General features: G+C 36.0%; 1 protein-coding gene across 1 annotated transcript in view; it reads left to right on the top strand.

Annotated features, from left to right (window-relative positions):
* The window catches only part of 5-HT2B (5-hydroxytryptamine receptor 2B), a 44588-nt gene that overhangs the window by 22287 nt on the left and 6921 nt on the right, over positions 1–15380 (top strand). Inside the window, exons 2-5 of the mRNA XM_065866773.2 lie at positions 125–357; positions 1120–1348; positions 3401–3539; positions 3615–3995. Coding sequence (XP_065722845.2) covers positions 125–357; positions 1120–1348; positions 3401–3539; positions 3615–3995 — 982 coding nt within the window. The remainder of the gene's footprint in view (positions 1–124; positions 358–1119; positions 1349–3400; positions 3540–3614; positions 3996–15380) is intronic.

Here is a 15380-nt window from a genome sequence, read left to right as displayed (position 1 = left end):
CAATCGTAAATCGTGTGTGTACTCATAGGTGGAAAGTATTGCAGTCACTTAATACAGTCATAAGTCGGGCGGGGAATATTTACAAGCTGCCAGAGAATACAATGGAGAACTGCTTCATCCGCAGGATACTTCCCGCTGGGCTCGGAGCACTGCCTGACCTGGATCTGCCTGGATGTCCTTTTCTGCACGGCCAGCATCATGCACCTGTGCACCATCTCCGTGGACCGTTATTTATCGCTACGCTACCCTATGAGATTTGGCCGGAATAAAACACGTCGGAGGGTCACCCTTAAAATTGTTTTCGTGTGGCTCCTGAGCATCGCCATGAGCTTGCCCCTCAGCTTGATGTACTCGAAGGTGAGTAAATGTTTTCAGTTTGAGTCGACTGGGTTTATGATATTTTTTGATTATTTGTTCTACCTAAAAATACATTTTTAAATACTAAAATAAATATACTACTAAAATAAAAAGGTTGTAAATAGATTTCGGTTTTTAATTGAACTTTTATTAAAATTAAAATGTTTTGCTGATTTCATTTTACAGCTATGGTTTATATTTTTATTTTTAAGCCAGCCAAAGATTGAAATTAAACCATTTTAAAAAGTTATGAGTTTTTTTTGTTCTATTTTACTTTTTCAAATGTGTATATATGTAATAGTATGGATACATTTTATTGTATAGTTTCTAAAGTCCATAAAAAGTCGTATTTTCATTTTTAAAATCCCTTGAAAAAAGACTATAAAAAATGTTCAAATTTTGTTTCCAAAAATAAACCCATTGGGAACCCAAAATTCACATTTAAAAATTTCTTAAATTTTCTATGAATTTCTACTAAAACTAAAGGCTCTTTAAAGTGAAAAACACATTTTAAATTCCTTAGATTTCCTGTGAACTTCGCCAAACACCAAAGGCTCTTTAAAGTGAAATATTTTTGTTCTGTGATTAAATTTCTCTGAAAACTAAAGACCCCCAAAAACGAAATGATTATATTCCTATGTTAACCTAGTAATTAAAACGCAAGGAACGACAAATGCCCAAAATATGCTGGGGATATGTGTGCGTCCTTTACTTACCCAAATTAATTCCAGCCCTGCCTTGCTATCTGCCTTTTGATTCCAGAATCACGCCTCGGTGCTGGTGAATGGAACTTGCCAGATACCGGATCCGGTGTACAAGCTGGTCGGCTCCATTGTGTGCTTCTACATTCCGCTGGGCGTGATGCTGCTGACATATTGCCTGACCGTCCGCCTTTTGGCCCGGCAGCGCCAGAACTTGGGTGGTGGCCAGCAGACGGCAGCGGCCACCCCCGGATGGGCCAGTGGGTGGCTGGGGCAGGCACCGGCCTTGGGTAAGGATCCTGTTCTTTTATTTTACCAAACCACCCATCCTCCCCCCCCCCTCCAGTGGTGTGAAGCGAAAGGCTGCAGCAGCTTAATATGATTTTCAGTTTGCCTAAAATTTGCATTTCGTTCTCGGTTGCACTTTTTTCTGTACTCGAAACTTTACATGGCACTCGAGAAAAGGGGCGTAGCGGGAAAGTGTTGAAAGGGGGGCGGGTACAGGGACCAGGACAACACTAGACAAACAATGCAGAGACATGTGCCGGATACTCCCTGAATCCTTGTCCCAGGGATTTCTGGGGCCCAAAGTGCGACTAAGCCGCAGCAATGCACACAAAATCGACATTGCCGTCGACATTGAACCGGATGGATAGGGGTAAACACTCCAGAACAGCACTATCCACCCATCCAAACACCCATCCGCCCATCCACTCACACACAAGACCTACAAATAGGAGGAAAATCCGGCCCATATGTGTAGATAGCTAATTTCCACGTTGCCATGAATCGAAAGCCACCTACGTAAATGGCTTGTAATGCTCTGAGAGCTTTTCTGTAGTGCTCAACTAGTTTTTAAACCGAAGTTTCAGGCTTAAACTTTTCAACGAGGGCTCGTTAAAATAACGCAGAGGTGGGCAATTTTTCAAATTTCAGAATTTAAAGTTTTCAAGTTGTTAATTTTCAAGATATAATCGATTATTTTAAAGGTTTCTGAAATATGGTACTTATTTAACCCAGCTATTATCCTTATGATACCAAATTCTGGAGTGGAATTAAATGAATATCTTTAAAGCTGTTAGTACTCAAGATATAAACGAAGTTTATTTTGTTTTAATAATAATAGAATTTCCTTTCTTTTTATAATCCCACTTCTCTTGAGCTTTGAGCTTGGACAATTCAGGATCCCTCGTTTCTATTATCCCTCTACAATTCAATAGAGCAGATTCAATTTATTTTAAGCATAACTAAGTGGCTCCAAATGCCTTTGTCTGCCCGCAGAATTTATTCAGCAATGTTCCCATTTCTCATCCGATTGGATTGGCCTGATCCCCAAGGGGATAGGGAGTAATTTTCTGGGGGACAGCCGGGAGCTGAGGATGCCGAAAGTCAATACAGACGGGGGAATATTTAATGGACTGGTGACTGCAGCTGAATCGCATGCACTGCAGGGCATTTTGGCGAATCGTAGCGAGCATTTAGGGGCTGCTCGCAGGACGCGGTGTCCCCGATTCGTTTGAGTGGATTTGAAGCCTCAGCTGCAAGTATTAGGGTCTGTGTGTGTGGGTGTGTTCGTGTATTGTGTATCTGTGAGTGCTCGAGTGCGACTGTGTTGGTGCGGGGGATTTGGGCAGTTATTTTAAGCCAAAATCTCTGCTGTAAAGCGTCCGCATTTGGGCCAGGCACGTAGGGGAATTTTCCAGATTGTTCATTTTACATAGGGAGAAAAAAATACCAGGTATGCCTAATTAAACAAAAATGTATAACATAAAAGTGTATAAACGTTTTATAAAGAAATTAAATTTTTATAAAATTGGTAAGGATTTTAAACTTATTGAGGAAGCATCATATCTGACGTACATAACGTCCTATATAAAGAAAAAACCCTGTATATAGTTTATATTTATGTTTTTCAAAGGATGTGTTTAACCAGTTGGGTAGCGTAAATACTTATCCGAACATTTTATAATCTTTCCTTAATCCTTCATGTATATTCGTTTATTGAAAGGATGTTTTTCGTCATTTAGAAAGCGTGCAGAATATTAAATGACCCGAATGATCCTTAGGATGAGTATTACAAAGCTTAGGTAAACTTAATAATTATGTTTTTGATTATTTGGAGAGGGTAGAGAATACTAAGTCAGATTAAATTTATATTGAACCTTAAGTAAACATACTTTTAAAGAATTTTCCTCTGTGCACAAGTTAAGAGCGATATTGGAGAGTGTGTTCGTGCGAGTTTATTAGCGCATTTGTGACTTTTCGTAGAGCACTACAGGGCTGACTACATTTTAATGGAAACTGTAGATGCATTCCGCTTAACCCGTGTTCGTGCTCCACAGAACGGCGATGCACCTGGCGCCGCCTACTGAAGCCGGGTCCGGGGAACGCCTCTTCGGTGCTGCACGCCCACTCCGCCAATTCCACGGATACGGATCTTAGCACTTTGGACAACCACGAGCTTTGGCTGCCCGATTCCAGGTGGGCTACCTCGGCACTCCGTGCTGCTGTATAAATTACCATATATATTTATACACGTATTATATGTATTTGCAGCATAAAGGAACCCACGCCCACAACAATGACGGCTCTGCATCAGTTTGGAGCCGAAATGCTGAAGCTATCCCGGGGCCTGGAATCGGTGGCCTCGTCCTCCACCACCGGTTCGCCCACCAAATCCGAATTTTCCATATCAAACCACCTGCAGATGCAGTTCCCCAGCAGTCCCCAGCGATATGCCGCCCACCTCCAGCAGTCCCACCAGCAACAACACAACCACCAGCAGCATCCGGGCAATGTGTACCACCAGCAGGTGTCCCCCAAAGGTCGCCAGGGAACCACGGTCCTGGGACTGTCCACCACCACGCTGGGGATCGAGCGGGAGAGCACCCGGAATTCCTTGGCCAGCAGTCGCATGGGCGGCGAGCAGAGCGACGGGTAAGTGGGGGATCCTCGACAGGAGGTCCTTTAAATCATATTTATAAAGTGTCTTATCAGTTAGTCTATTCATGTACTCTTCTCCTATGCTTAAAAATATTTCTGTTGTCGTAACATTAACTGAATCAACAAGTTCTGATGATACCTCCTAGGTACACTGAAAAGCCTAAATTTTCACCCATGGCGATTTATTATTATTCTTTTTTTTTTAATATAGCTTAACATTACAGCTAATTAAATGATTTTACTGTTTGATTTTAATGTGGTATTTTTAATCACATAATAACTTTATAAAATACTTAAATTAAAAGTACCAATATTGTATCTTTTATTTCCTATCTTAAGTCGAACATTTTTAATTAAAATTCGTATTTTTAAATTATTTAATTTAAATGTTTTGTACTTAACACAATATAGTACTTTTTAAATACGAAATTTTAAATTTACTTATTTATTTTTACTTTTCCAATTCCATAACAGTGTACTCTAGTTCTTCATCATACTAAAAGTAAAATATGAAAGCATAAAGTCAGGTTTAAATTTTTTTTGGCTGTGCTAAGTTCCTAAATGTTAAAACAAAAAATAATTGTAGCCACTTACAAACTTGCTTAAAAGGATTTTTAATTGTGTACTTTAAAAAGTTTTTAATGTTAATAGGAGAATTTTTAATTAATTTATCCTTGACTTCAAAACATTTAATTTCTTCTTTACTTAACCAGCCACCAGATTCGGCATTGTCACAAATAATATTATCCCTTTGCGTTTGCCGAAAGTTTCAGTAATATTTTGTTAAGACCCTCGAAAAAACCCTAGACAATTGTGTTTGTGAGGGAAATCCTGCGAAGTACCTGGGAGAAAGTAAAGTTTGGTTCGTTCTTCACCTGACAAAAGGACAAACAGCTGGGACCGGCAAACCGTTTTGCCCGAGTGATCCTTTCCAGTCGCTCGTTGGTCCCTTTGTTGTCGCAGTCTCAGTCGGTTTTCGAGTCCCATTTCCCCAGTTTTCCCGCTTTTCCCGCCTTTGGGTAACAATTTCAGGCCAAGTGTGCTGACCACACCGAAAGCCAAGGAAACTGCTCACCTCGAGTCCTTTTTGTGACTCGTTTACTTTCTTCTTTTCCATTTTTTTTTGTTGTGCGCCCCTTTTTGTGGCATTGCCTTTTATTGTCCTTCCGCTTTCGACTTGTGAAATTTTTCCTAATAATTAATTTTTTTAACGTTTTTGTTTTCCCTTTTGTCAGAGCAAACTGTTTTTTTTTATTTTTGGGCCAAAAAGGGAGAGGTACTCCCTTTTTATTTGGCATTCGAGCCGCCCAAGTGATTTTGGCGTCGACTGGAGGCCTTTTGCTTAAATGTGTTTTTCATTAATTTTCTAATTTTAGTCGACTGGCTTATGTTGGGATAAGATATGCGATGAGAAATTCAATTAAAAAATTGAATTCACAGCAGACGAATATTTTTATACTGCCAAGAATGTAAAAAGAAATCGAATGGTTAGTCGGGTGGAAATGATATTTAGGAGCAATTGTTTATGATAAAATCTTCTGGAAATCTTTAAAGAAATTATATGTTTTTTAAATAATTTAACTTTTTCCTTTCTTATTTTATTGTCAATAATAACCGCTTTTTCTGTATCACTACACTTCATTTAAATATCAAGCTTTAAGGACTTAAATTTCGTTTTCGATTTTTAAGCAAGAATAAAGGGCAGCTTAACTTACGGAATGACTGCACATTTTATCCCGTTCATATTTTCCCTTTTAACCAATCTCTTATCCACGTTTATATCATATATCATTGTGACCGTGCGCTTTTCATTCGACTCGGTGGAATATTGGGTATTCTGCCTCATATATCTGCCACATTGTTTGACAGTCGAACGAATTTGCCCAATCAATAAAATGGATTTCGGCTTTGGCTGCCTTTTGTGCTTTTTGCCACTGGATGGGATGCAAAAGTGGTTGCAAAGAAACGGGGTCAAAGTCGAGTGGCTTTTAATTGTTGCACAATTTGTCGTCTCATGCGGGAAAGTTGACAAATGATGTTGGCGGTACTCTAATTTTCTGGAATTGACGCAAGTGTGCAGAACTTGGCTTCAGATTTGGAAAACAGCTCGACACTCCGTCGGCGGTCCCTCTGTGATGTCCTGATGAGCTTGGCAGCTGTTTAATTCCTTTGTGGCTGAAACAATAACAAAGTTGGCATCAGCTCGGCATTGTTTCACTTGTATAATGAGTACTCCTCCCCCTTCCCCAATCCTCATTACTTAGCCCTGTTTCAACGCATCTCAATTTATGCGCACGTCTCGTGCAAACAAATCAAAAAACGCGAAGGATGCATAATGAGCTGACATCCTTATCCAGCGTCTTGGTCCCCAGGCAGCCCGATCCCTGCCCTCCACCTCTATTTCCATCATCTCCTTTTGGCCTCCTGTCTGCTAACGCCTTCATTAGCAGCCAACCACGCCCCCCGCCGTCTTGGCCAAATAAAGTTGGCGCGCATTTGCATGCAAGGCAAACGGGCGGCAAGACAAAAACCGCAAAGGCAGCCTGCAAATTTATGCGCTTTATTAAAATGAATGCAAAATGAGCCGAAGATGGGAGCCTGCTCTCTGCAGAGGAAAAAATAAATACCAATATAATGGTTATAATAAATATAAGCAAAATACTTATAGTAACAGTTCTCTGAAAATCAAATAATTAAGTGTAAAGGAAAATATTTTAATCTAAGATATTTTTATACAATGCTCGGACAAGTGTTAACTAATTTAAAATAAGACATCGGATTATATGCAAAACAGTATTATTTACATTCGAATGCAATACAACAATTAATATAATTTTAAAATAATTTTTGCATTTAATAGTTAAATATTATTTTGAATTTATAAAACTATTTATCTTATCTATTTAGTAATTGGGATCGTTAGCAGAGGTAGCAAGCTGTTTAAAACTGCCGGTCTTTTGGCTGTACGACTTGATTTGACTAAACTAAGACTGAAAAACTGGAAAGAAAAAACAATTTTTTGGCTAAAATCTGAATCTCAAATTTTTGACCAAAACCGGAATCACTTTTTTGGCTGCTATAAAAAAACTAAACGTCAGATCGAGGAATGTCATACCTCGTTGAGCTCGCTGCTTAATTTCCAATCCATTGGCAATCAAACCTGGAAATTTTTAACTTTTCGCATTTTTTTGCAGCCAAATCAAGAGTACAGCTAAAAGACCGACTGTTTTGAACAGCTTGCTAAATATGCTAACGATCCTCATCACTTTTAGGAAAATTTTTTTTTTACCAATTTTCTCAATTTTTACATCACTTTTTCTCGAAAAATGGCAAAAATTAAAAATTTTCAGGTTGAAATGCCAATCGATTGGAAATTAAACAACGAGCACAACGAGGTATGACATTCCTCATTCTGACTTATATTTTTGTTATGGCAGCCAAAAAACTGCATTTTTATGGCGAAAAAAAGGGTTAACATTTTTGTCAAAAATACAAAATTCAGATTCTGGTCGAAAATTCGAAATTTTTTCGGTTTTTTTCATCGTAGTTCAGCCAAATCAAGGCGTACAGCTAAAAGAACGACTGTTTTTGAACAGCTTACTAAACATGCTAACGATCCTCATCACTTTTAGAAAAATTTATGTTTTGACCAATTATCTCAATTTTTACATCACTTTTTCTCCAAAAATGGCAAAAATTAAAATTTTCAGGTTGAAATGCCAATCGGTTGGAAATTAAACAACGAGCTTAACGAGGTATGACATTCCTCATTCTGACTTATATTTTTGTTATGGCAGCCAAAAAACTGAATTTTTATGGCGAAAAAAGGGTTAACATTTTTTGTCAAAATACAAAATTCAGATTTTTGTCAAAAATTTGCAATTTTTTTCCGGTTTTTCCATCGTAGCTCAGCCAAATCAAGGCGATCACCAAAAAGACCGACTGTCTTGAACAGCTTGCTAAATATGCTAACGATCCTCATCACTTTTAGGAAAATTTATTTTTTGACCAATTTTCTCAATTTTTACATCACTTTTTCTCGAAAAATGGCAAAAATTAAAAATTTTCAGGTTGAAATGCCAATCGGTTGGAAATTAAACAACGAGCTCAACGAGGTATGACATTCCTCATTCTGACTTATATTTTTGTTATGGCAGCCAAAAAACTGAATTTTTATGGCGAAAAAAGGGTTAACATTTTTGTCAAAAATACAAAATTCAGATTTTGGTCGAAAATTCGAAATTTTTTTCGGTTTTTTTCATCGTAGTTCAGTTAAATCAAGGCGTACAGCTTAAAAAAAAAGCTAAAAAACATGCTAACGATCCTCATCATTTTTAGGAAAATTTATTTTTTGACCAATTTTCTCAATTTTTTACGGTTTTTCCGTTCCCTACAAAAATTGAGAAAATTGGTCAAAAAATAAATTTTTCTAAAAGCATATTTAGCAAGCTGTTCAAAACATTCGGTCTTTTGGCTGTACGCCTTGATTTGGCCGAGCTACGATGGAAAAACCGGAAAAAAATGTCGAATTTTTGACAAAAATCTGAATTTTGTATGTTTGACCAAATAAAAATCACATTTTTACGCCCTCAAAGTTCACTTTTTTGGCTGCTATAAAAAACGTTTTTTACCTAGGAATGCACCCAGATGTACATAGGGTTGCACCCAAATGTACCTAGGGTTGCACCCACGTGTACCTAGGGTTGCACCCAGATGTACCTAGAGTTGCACCCAGATGTACTTAGGGTTGCACCCAGATGTACCTAGGGTTGCGCCCAGATGTACCTTGGGTTGAACCCCTACAAAAATTGAGAAAATTGGTCATTGGAAATTTGGCTCAGCTACGATGGACAAACCGTAAAAAAAATGTCAAATTTTTGACAAACATCTGAATTTTGTATTTTTGACAAAAATGTTAACCCTTTTTTTCGCCATAAAAATGCAGTATTTTGGCTGCCATAACAAAAATATAAGTCAGAAAGAGGAATGTTATACCTCGTTGAACTCGTTGTTTAATTTCCAATCGATTGGCATTTCAAACTGAAATAAATTTTCCTAAAAGTGATGAGGATCGTTAGCATATTTAGCAAGCTGTTCAAGACAGTCGGTCTTTTTGGTGATCGCCTTGATTTGGCTGAGCTACGATGGAAAAACCGGAAAAAAATTGCAAATTTTTGACAAAAATCTGAATTTTGTATTTTTGACAAAAATGTTAACCCTTTTTTCGCCATAAAAATTCAGTTTTTTGGCTGCCATAACAAAAATATAAGTCAGAATGAGGAATGTTATACCTCGTTGAACTCGTTGTTTAATTTCCAATCGATTGGCATTTCAAACTGAAAATTTTTAATTTTTGCCATTTTTCAGAGAAAAAGTGATGTAAAAATTGAGAAAATTGGTCAAAAAATAAATTTTCCTAATAGTGATGAGGATCGTTAGCATATTTAGCAAGCTGTTCAAGACAGTCGGTCTTTTTGGTGTACGCCTTGATTTGGCTGAGCTACGATGGAAAAACCGGAAAAATTTCAAATTTTTGACAAAAATCTGAATTTTGTATTTTTGACAAAAATGTTAACCCTTTTTTCGCCATAAAAATTCAGTTTTTTGGCTGCCATAACAAAATATAAGTCAGAATGAGGAATGTCATACCTCGTTGAGCTCGTTGTTTAATTTCCAACCGATTGGCATTTTAACCTGAAAATTTTTAATTTTTGCCATTTTTCGAGAAAAAGTGATGTAAAAATTGAGAAAATTGGTCAAAAAATAAATATTCCTAAAAGTGATGAGGATCGTTAGCATATTTAGCAAGCTGTTCAAGACAGTCGGTCTTTTGGTGTACGCCTTGATTTGGCTGAGCTACGATGGAAAACCCGGAAAAAATTTCAAATTTTTGACAAAAATCTGAATTTTGTATTTTGACAAAAAATGTTAACCCTTTTTTCGCCATAAAAATTCAGTTTTTTGGCTGCCATAACAAAAATATAAGTCAGAATGAGGAATGAATCATTGAGCTCGTTGTTTAATTTCCAACCGAATCATTGAGCTCGTTGTTTAATTTCCAACCGATTGGCATTTCAACCTGAAAAATTGTAATTTTTGCCATTTTTCGAGAAAAAGTGATGTAAAAATTGAGAAAATTGGTTAAAAAATAAATTTTCCTAAAAGTGATGAGGATCGTTAGCATATTTAGCAAGCTGTTCAAGACAGTCGGTCTTTTTGGTGATCGCCTTGATTTGGCAGTCGGTCTTTTGGCTGTACGGCTTGATTTAGCTGATCTACGATTTAAAAACCGGAAAAAAGTTTCAAATTTTTGACAAAAATCTGAGTTTTGTATTTTTGACAAAAATTGTAACCCTTTTTTCGCCATAAAAAATTCAGTTTTTTGGCTGCCATAACAAAAATATAAGTCAGAATGAGGAATGTTATACCTCGATGAACTCGTTGTTTAATTTCCAATCGATTGGCATTTCAAACTGAAAATTTTTAATTTTTGCCATTTTTCGAGAAAAAGTGATGTAAAAATTGAGAAAATTGGTCAAAAAATAAATTTTCCTAATAGTGATGAGGATCGTTAGCATATTTAGCAAGCTGTTCAAGACAGTCGGTCTTTTTGGTGTACGCCTTGATTTGGCTGAGCTACGATGGAAAAACCGGAAAAATTCAAATTTTGACAAAAATCTGTATTTTATATTTTTAACAAAAATGTTAACCCTTTTTTCGCCATAAAAATTCAGTTTTTTGGCTGCCATAACAAAAATATAAGTCAGAATGAGGAATGTCATACCTCGTTGTGTTCGTTGTTTAATTTCCAATCAATTGGCATTCTAACCTGAAAATTTTTAATTTTTGCCACTTTTCGAAAAAATGTGATGTAACCCCTACAAAAATTGAGAAAATTGGTCAAAAAATAAATTTTTCTAAAAGTGATAAGGATCGTTAGCATATTTAGCAAGCTGTTCAAAACATTCGGTCTTTTGGCTGTACGCCTTGATTTGGCCGAGCTACGATGGAAAAACCGGAAAAAATGTCGAATTTTTGACAAAAATCTGAATTTTGTATGTTTGACCAAATAAAAATCACATTTTTACGCCCTCAAAGTTCACTTTTTTGGCTGCTATAAAAAACGTTTTTTACCTAGGAATGCACCCAGATGTACATAGGGTTGCACCCAAATGTACCTAGGGTTGCACCCACGTGTACCTAGGGTTGCACCCAGATGTACCTAGGGTTGCACCCAGATATACCTTGGGTTGAACCCCTACAAAAATTGAGAAAATTGGTCATTGGAAATTTGGCTCAGCTACGATGGACAAACCGTAAAAAAAATGTCAAATTTTTGACAAACATCTGAATTTTGTATTTTTGACAAAAATGTTAACCCTTTTTTCGCCATAAAAATGCAGTATTTTGGCTGCCATAACAAAAATATAAATCAGAATGAGGAATGCTATACCTCGTTGAACTCGTTGTTTAATTTCCAATCGATTGGCATTTCAAACTGAAAATTTTTAATTTTTGCCATTTTTCGAGAAAAAGTGATGTAAAAATTGAGAAAATTGGTTAAAAAAATAATTTTCCTAATAGTGATGAGGATCGTTAGCATATTTAGCAAGCTGTTCAAGACAGTCGGTCTTTTTGGTGATCGCCTTGATTTGGCAGTCGGTCTTTTGGCTGTACGGCTTGATTTGGCTGAGCTACGATTTAAAAACCGAAAAAAAGTTTCAAATTTTTGACAAAAATCTGAGTTTTGTATTTTTGACAAAAATTTTAACCCTTTTTTCGCCATAAAAATTCAGTTTTTTGGCTGCCATAACAAAAATATAAGTCAGAATGAGGAATGTTATACCTCGTTGAACTCGTTGTTTAATTTCCAATCGATTGGCATTTCAAACTGAAAATTTTTAATTTTTGCCATTTTTCGAGAAAAAGTGATGTAAAAATTGAGAAAATTGGTCAAAAAATAAATTTTCCCAAAAGTGATGAGGATCGTTAGCATATTTAGCAAGCTGTTCAAGACAGTCGGTCTTTTTGGTGTACGCCTTGATTTGGCTGAGCTACGATGGAAAAACCGGAAAAAAATTTCAAATTTTTGACAAAAATCTGAATTTTGTATTTTTGACAAAAATGTTAATCCTTTTTTCGCCATAAAAATTCAGTTTTTTGGCTGCCATAACAAAAATATAAGTCAGAATGAGGAATGTCTTACCTCGTTGAGTTCGTTGTTTAATTTCCAACCGATTGGCTTTCAACCTGAAAATTTTTAATTTTTGCCATTTTTGGAGAAAAAGTGATGTAAAAATTGAGAAAATTGGTCAAAAAATAAATTTTCCTAAAAGTGATGAGGATCGTTAGCATATTTAGCAAGCTGTTCAAGACAGTCGGTCTTTTTGGTGTACGCCTTGATTTGGCTGAGCTACGATGGAAAAACCGGAAAAAATTCAAATTTTTGACAAAAATCTGTATTTTATATTTTTAACAAAAATGTTAACCCTTTTTTCGCCATAAAAATTCAGTTTTTTGGCTGCCATAACAAAAATATAAGTCAGAATGAGGAATGTCATACCTCGTTGTGTTCGTTGTTTAATTTCCAATCAATTGGCATTCTAACCTGAAAATTTTTAATTTTTGCCACTTTTCGAAAAAATGTGATGTAACCCCTACAAAAATTGAGAAAATTGGTCAAAAAATAAATTTTTCTAAAAGTGATAAGGATCGTTAGCATATTTAGCAAGCTGTTCAAAACATTCGGTCTTTTGGCTGTACGCCTTGATTTGGCCGAGCTACGATGGAAAAACCGGAAAAAAATGTCGAATTTTTGACAAAAATCTGAATTTTGTATGTTTGACCAAATAAAAATCACATTTTTACGCCCTCAAAGTTCACTTTTTTGGCTGCTATAAAAAACGTTTTTTACCTAGGAATGCACCCAGATGTACATAGGGTTGCACCCAAATGTACCTAGGGTTGCACCCACGTGTACCTAGGGTTGCACCCAGATGTACCTAGAGTTGCACCCAGATGTACTTAGGGTTGCACCCAGATGTACCTAGGGTTGCACCCAGATGTACCTTGGGTTGAACCCCTACAAAAATTGAGAAAATTGGTCATTGGAAATTTGGCTCAGCTACGATGGACAAACCGTAAAAAAAAATGTCAAATTTTTGACAAACATCTGAATTTTGTATTTTTGACAAAAATGTTAACCCTTTTTTCGCCATAAAAATGCAGTATTTTTCTGCCATAACAAAAATATAAATCAGAATGAGGAATGTTATACCTCGTTGAACTCGTTGTTTAATTTCCAATCGATTGGCATTTCAAACTGAAAATTTTTAATTTTTGCCATTTTTCGAGAAAAAGTGATGTAAAAATTGAGAAAATTGGTCAAAAAATAAATTTTCCTAAAAGTGATGAGGATCGTTAGCATATTTAGCAAGCTGTTCAAGACAGTCGGTCTTTTTGGTGTACGCCTTGATTTGGCTGAGCTACGATGGAAAAACCGGAAAAAATTTTAAATTTTTGACAAAAATCTGAATTTTGTATTTTTAACAAAAATGTTAACCCTTTTTTCGCCATAAAAATTCAGTTTTTTGGCTGCCATAACAAAAATATAAGTCAGAATGAGGAATGTCATACCTCGTTGAGCTCGTTGTTTAATTTCCAACCGATTGGCATTTTAACCTGAAAATTTTTAATTTTTGCCATTTTTCGAGAAAAAGTGATGTAAAAATTGAGAAAATTGGTCAAAAAATAAATTTTCCTAAAAGTGATGAGGATTGTTAGCATATTTAGCAAGCTGTTCAAGACAGTCGGTCTTTTTGGTGATCGCCTTGATTTGGCAGTCGGTCTTTTGGCTGTACGGCTTGATTTGGCTGAGCTACGATTTAAAAACCGGAAAAAAGTTTCCAATTTTTGACAAAAATCTGAGTTTTGTATTTTTGACAAAAATTGTAACCCTTTTTTCGCCATAAAAATTCAGTTTTTTGGCTGTCATAACAAAAATATAAGTCAGAATGAGGAATGTTATACCTTGATGAACTCGTTGTTTAATTTCCAATCGATTGGCATTTCAAACTGAAAATTTTTAATTTTTGCCATTTTTCGAGAAAAAGTGATTTAAAAATTGAGAAAATTGGTCAAAAAATAAATTTTCCTAAAAGTGATGAGGATCGTTAGCATATTTAGCAAGCTGTTCAAGACAGTCGGTCTTTTTGGTGATCGCCTTGATTTGGCTGAGCTACAATGGAAAAACTGGAAAAAAATTTCAAATTTTTGACAAAAATCTGTATTTTGTATTTTTGACAAAAATGTTAACCCTTTTTTCGCCATAAAAATTCAGTTTTTTGGCTGCCATAACAAAAATATAAGTCAGAATGAGGAATGTCATACCTCGTTGTGTTCGTTGTTTAATTTCCAATCAATTGGCATTCTAACCTGAAAATTTTTAATTTTTGCCACTTTTCGAAAAAATGTGATGTAACCCCTACAAAAATTGAGAAAATTGGTCAAAAAATAAATTTTTCTAAAAGTGATAAGGATTGTTAGCATATTTAGCAAGCTGTTCAAAACATTCGGTCTTTTGGCTGTACGCCTTGATTTGGCCGAGCTACGATGGAAAAACCGGAAAAAAATGTAGAATTTTTGACAAAAATCTGAATTTTGTATGTTTGACCAAATAAAAATCACATTTTTACGCCCTGAAAGTTCACTTTTTTGGCTGCTATAAAAAACGTTTTTTACCTAGGAATGCACCCAGATGTACATAGGGTTGCACCCAAATGTACCTAGGGTTGCACCCAAATGTACCTAGGGTTGCACCCACGTGTACCTAGGGTTGCACCCAGATGTACCTAGGGTTGCACCCAGATGTACCCAGGGTTGCACCCAGATGTACCTTGGGTTGAACCCCTACAAAAATTGAGAAAATTGATCATTGGAAATTTGGCTCAGCTACGATGGACAAACCGTAAAAAAAATGTCAAATTTTTGACAAACATCTGAATTTTGTATTTTTGACAAAAATGTTAACCCTTTTTTCGCCATAAAAATGCAGTTTTTTGGCTGCCATAACAAAAATATAAGTCAGAATGAGGAATGTCATACCTCGTTGTGCTCGTTGTTTAATTTCCAATCGATTGGCATTTCAACCTGAAAATTTTTAATTTTTGCCATTTTTCGAAAAAAAGTGATGTAACCCCTACAAAAATTGAGAAAATTGGACAAAAAATAAATTTTTCAAAAAGTGATGAGGATCGTTAGCATATTTAGCAAGCTGTTCAAAACAGTCGTTCTTTTAGCTGTACGCCTTGATTTGGCTGAACTACGATGAAAAAACCAAAAAAAATTTCGAATTTTCGACCAAAATCTGAAGTTTGTATT

The sequence above is a fragment of the Drosophila suzukii genome, chromosome 3 (assembly GCF_043229965.1).
Source record: "Drosophila suzukii chromosome 3, CBGP_Dsuzu_IsoJpt1.0, whole genome shotgun sequence".
NCBI classification, from domain to species: domain Eukaryota; kingdom Metazoa; phylum Arthropoda; class Insecta; order Diptera; family Drosophilidae; genus Drosophila; species Drosophila suzukii.
The sequence above is the reverse complement of the archived record's forward strand: the minus strand, read 5'-3'. Positions and strand labels throughout refer to the sequence as shown.